Source organism: Nestor notabilis, unplaced genomic scaffold (assembly GCF_000696875.1).
Source record: "Nestor notabilis isolate BGI_N333 unplaced genomic scaffold, ASM69687v1 scaffold17406, whole genome shotgun sequence".
In the NCBI taxonomy this organism is placed as follows: domain Eukaryota; kingdom Metazoa; phylum Chordata; class Aves; order Psittaciformes; family Psittacidae; genus Nestor; species Nestor notabilis.
The window spans coordinates 3,023-8,378 of NW_009934409.1; the positions used below are offsets into that span (position 1 = coordinate 3,023).

A 5,356-nucleotide genomic window follows, 5' to 3' on the forward strand; every position below is an offset into this window, starting at 1 on the left:
TCGGTGTTGCTTGTGTTCATCTTCTGGTCAGCTACAGGATAATAGCAACAGCAAACACATTGACAATGCAGTTCATTGTTCGGTTTTCCCATCTCACTGTGCAGGTTCCTAGAAGAGATTATTACAAAATGAAAACAGAATTCCAGTGTCTCTACTACATTCACTTTTACCATATTGTAATTATGTCCCATCAGTATGACAACTGTGCCTTCAGGTAAGTACTATAATGTTATCTCGGCTATAAATAGACTACACTCCTCAAAACATTTTCATTAACTTGTACATTGTTTACTACGTAACATGAGCCTTGTATGCTGAAGAGAATTTCCAGGAAAACACAATTTTGGTGTCCCTCTGGACTTGCAAAACCTTGAAAATCTCATACTGAACCTGGCAAGATACTCTATTTAACTTTGGTTTATGTTGGTTTTGGATTATTTTTTTAACCTTGGTTGACTTTCTGAAGCCATCTCTAACTTAAATCTTGGTGCCCTCTTCTGAAAAGACCTTTCTGAGTCTGTGACAGACATAAGATTATTTTGATCTTGTTTCCCCATGATATTCTGAACCTGGGAAAAAATGCCTTAAGAACTAATTTGGAAGCAATAAAACACATCCAAAGCCCAGCTGATCGTTAAGCAATTGAAACACAAACTGTCAGTCAAACTATTCCTGTTTTTTACCAAGTTCTGTCCTCCTCCAAAGTAGCGCTGTCCCCCTCATAGCAGAAAGGCAAGTATGTTTAGGACTACCCACTTTCATCTACTGTGATCAACATTTTACTGCCTCTTCAATTGATCTGTAGTTACTGATGAGGAATCAATGTTTTGACTCTTGTTTCAGAATGAAGACATTTCTACTCCTGCTTCTTATAATTTATACAGCAATCGCTCTTAATGCAGGCGCTGACTGCTAACAAAATATTTCTGCTGAGTTCATAAACAAGCATCTAATTCTGGAAGCTACTGCTTCTACAAACAGTCTTAGAAAAAGTTCACACCAACTATTACTACTGAGCAAAAGGTAACACTTCTTTTACTACAAATTTTTAGTTTGAGTGAGGAAACTTACCATCAGTTGTAGTATCCCAGAAGCATGAGCTTGCTGTGTGAAGACCAGCTCCACTCCTCTGCATCACTGCACATGTTACTGCAAGACACAATCATAAAATCAATGAATTGATTATTAAAGCAGAAGGGGGGAATCATTTAGTACTTCTGAACTCAAGCCTGCATTATTTGTTCAAATGGTTGGCATTCAGCTAAGTCAAAACCTTTTTTGACAAACCCCTTACCACCAGTATTTTCCTCCAGAACTTGGTATTCATTTCATGATTATTTTTACTCACATAAAGGCAGTGGCCTTAACAAAATGCTTGCTAATGGGATTATGGTTTTAATCTTTTAAACTACTTAGATATGGCTTGTGTCATGTTGTCCTGGTTTAAGCCCAGCCAGCAAATAAGTACCTCCCAGCCACTCGCTCACTCACTCTTCCCCTCCCCAGTGGAATGGGGAGGAGAACCGGAAAAAGATAAAAACCTGTGGGTTGGGATAAGTTAAATAATTTGAATGAATGTAAAAATATAATAATACAGTAATATTATTATTATTAATGATGCACAGTACAATTGCTTGCCATCTGCTGACCAGTGCCCAGCCTGTCCCCGAGCAGTGATCAACACCTCCCAGCCAACTCCCCCCAGTTTCTGTACTGAGTGTGACGTTCTACGGTATGGAATACCCCTTTGGCTAGTTTGGGTCAGGTGTCCTGGCTGTGCTCCCACCTGGCTTCTTGTGCCCTTCCTTACCGGCAGAGATTGGGAAACACAGAAGTCCTAGACTTAGCAACTACTCAGCAGCAACTACAATTACTAGGGTGTTATCAACATTATGCACAGACTAAAGCCAAAACACAGCACTGTACCAGCACTAGGAAGAAAATTAATTATCCCAGCTAAAACCAGGACACATGTGCACCTCAAAATGTGATTGCAGGTGCTGTCCTCACAGGTACTGCAGAAGTCACACTTGATGAGAGTTGTTTCCCAAAAGTACTGATCGACTGCCCTCTGAAACCACACTCTAGTAACATGCAGCATTTCTAGACTGACTGACCTGCAATGGTCATAAAACCAGTGACAATCTGAATCCAAGACTTGCAAAACAGAACGGAGTGCAATCATTTGCTATTACATCAACACTCCACAAAAGGACCGAAGTGGGTTAAACTTCTACTTATTTCATTTTCCCTTCCACAGATATGTATATAAATATAATGGGATACCACTGAGAGTACAGGACTAAAGTCTTTCAAATGTCTATATTTAAAGGAAGCTTAATCCTACTATTTCAAATTTTATTTAAAATAAGCAATTATTTCCTGAACTGATACTAAAAAGTTGATATAATTATCCTGGAGTTGCTTAACAGTCAGGAAAGACTGTGTAACATGTCATCTAAGTGTGCTAAGTGGTGCTAGCATGCTTAGCCCAGGTGAAACTGCCATTAAAACAGGTATTGCTAAAAATCTATGTAACAGAAGAGTTCAGGAACTGCTCTGCTTTCTCTACAGTTTAAAACTTTCTACTGAATATAGCACTGTATTCAAATGAACATTTCATCAATTATTTATCGTGACTGTATGTGGTAAAAGTATGACTGCTTGTACTTACCAATGTACTTATACGTTTTTCCAAGTTTTACCAGATGTGTCAGCGACTGTTCTACTATAGCAGCAGTCCACTGGTTGACTTTGTTGTGATTATAATCTGCCTTGCCTAGAACACTTTCTATGCACTAAAACAGACCAGGGGAAAAGAAAAAAAAGTTTGCAGTAAACATACTTCAAAATGTAGAGGTTTAAAATGTCTTCCATAATCTGAGGAATTTTATCTGGCAATTAGATAACTTTAAATCAGTTGAGCTGATCAGGTATCAGTTGCTGAATGAGCCTTCTCGGAAACTTATTTTTAGTTCATATATACCACATTATTACGTGGAGAAGAATGAGGTTCTGATTGAACATTTATTGTAGGAAAGACCTTAGCCATATGCTTTAACTACCAAGCGAATGGATCCATTTACCAATGTAGATACTAACCCATTCCACTGTTCCCAGTTACTGCCTACTCCACCTTGTCTTTCAGAAGCTACTATACTGGAAATGGTACTACTCAAATCATTAACGCCAGCTTGGGCTGACCAATCTTTCAGAGCTTGCAAGCATTATACAAAAATTTTAAGAGAAGGCGTAACAATAGTGAAATGCATACTCCAGCTTAAGAGATGAGGAAGATACTACTAGAGTGGGAGATATTCAAGGGTCATATCTTGCAGCACAAGAAATACCTCGAAAACTGTATGTTCTCCCACCGGTACAGACTGGCCAGACCTTGCTTAAACTTAAAATGATTGAAAAGGAAGTCTTTTTTCTAACTGTAATTCTTAAGTTGCATTCTGTGCTCCTAAGAAATTCAGAATTATGTTCTGATGGATACTTCTTAAAATTGAGAAATTTGGTTAATAAATGCACACCTCATAAAGGTAAGAAAAACAAACCTATGTTCTCCTCCGATTCAGTAAGATGAATCCCAGGCACTAACCACCCACTAACAGGCTGTACAGGAAACTTGTATCCCACATCTTAAAAAACGAATTAGCTCTGATCACAGTGTATAAAACCAGACAAAGGACTCAAGAGAAACAAGCATTCACAGAATAGAAGACAGAAGAAGGACAAACAAGATCCATGTGGGATTTTGGTCCTTCCAGAAATGTACCCACTGGCAGACTATTTGGGTCTGGTTAAGCTTTCGATCAGAGACAGAAACGCTTGGCTTTACTCCCAGTGTCTGGAGACAATGTCATGCCGTATTTGGCCTTTCAAGGCAGGAACAGTTATGCAATGGGTTGAATTGTCATTTATCTGACATCAAAGAACTTGCTGTTGTGTACTGGAGCAGTTCTGAAAGTGCAGCCCTTTGCCTTCCTGACAGGTAAGAAAGGACCTGCAGAGCCTCTCTAGGAATGCCATTCTCAGAATGGTATTTCCCTGAAAAACCTGACAGCATCTGTATGCCACAGGCTCTTCATTAATCACCGTGGAGTGAATTCCCCTTGCAACTTGTGACTGCTGCCCCTCATCTTTCCACTGTAAAGTGGATTCTGTCTCTCTTCTCTCACTCTTCTCCATTTTAGGTAGTTGAAGATAGCAATCAGATGAAGCTTAAAGCTCCATATTTACCTGCTCTAAAGAATACTTTCATGTAAGATTGAATTTATCTGGGATCGTCAATGAAAAAAAACTACTTTCACTATAATGCAAGGTAAGGTAAAGAATTTCTTTGAAATACAGCTGTTAGCTAAAACCTACCTCCTTAACTATGTTGTGGGCCTCATCAGCATTGAAGATCATCTGTAATAAAAATTAATTATTATTTCTGAGAGAAAAGTAAACAAATGATGCAGTTTTACTCTAAGTAACACTTAATGATCAGGCCCCTTGTCTGGTTATTTGCATTGTGCAGTCTGTTAGCATAATTCTAAAATCTTACTTTTTTTCCCCCAGCACCATACATACATTTAGTATTGTTTTACTGGTCACATTTGAAGAGGTCCAAAAAATCTTGGGTCTCAGTGAGCTTGGAAACAGGTTAAATACACATTTTCTGTAAAGATTAAATTCCACCACTGTGTACGCATGTCATGGGAATGCTCTCCAAAACAAAAAGTAATATGGCAAATCTTTTCCTCTGACTCTTAATCAGGAGTCACAGATTTACTAAGCCTGGGTTATGTCTTGCTGCCAAATGGTAACCCAAGGTTTTGCAACCCTAGTATCAGGAAGAGTGGTTTCCATAGTCATTACCTTATGCAAATAAGCACAGAAAAAAGCTTGCCAGTTTTCATACCACCCGTTTTCCACCCATTCCTACTCATCAGCATTTAGCTTGGCTTCCAAAGGAAACACAGGATGTGCCATTGTGCCATCTCCCTCCTCACAGCCACGAATTTCGAACACTTGGGCATGGACATTTTCCACAACAATGATAATAATAATAATGTTTATGTAAGTTGGGGGATTGTTTTTTGTAGGTTTTGTCTGTTTGGGGTTTTGTTTGTTTTAACGAAAACTGGTGGCTAGAGACCCGAAGTGAGGCCACCTGGAGAGGGAAAGGCCCCTCAGTCCTGGCTGACAGGGATCAGCCTGCAGCGCAGTCGGGCCCCAGCACTGCTTGTTTTTTTTCCAGGGCTGATACCAGAAAGGCGGCAGCAGACTGACATCCCCAAGGCGGGTGGCAGCACTTCCGAGCACGGCTCTCACGTCCCCATGCAGAACTTCCAGCTCCCGCAGC

General features: G+C 39.7%; 1 protein-coding gene across 1 annotated transcript; it reads right to left on the minus strand.

Annotated features, from left to right (window-relative positions):
* Window positions 1-2: 2 nt before the first annotated feature.
* DYNLT3 (dynein, light chain, Tctex-type 3) lies at window positions 3-4,416 on the minus strand. Its single transcript, XM_010017335.1, has 4 exons — window positions 4,375-4,416; window positions 2,675-2,798; window positions 1,072-1,149; window positions 3-108 (listed from the first exon to the last, which is right to left on the minus strand). Exons 1-4 carry the CDS (start codon window positions 4,414-4,416, stop codon window positions 32-34), a joined length of 321 nt encoding a protein of 106 aa, XP_010015637.1. The 3' UTR covers window positions 3-31.
* Between the last annotated feature and the right edge of the window lie 940 nt (window positions 4,417-5,356).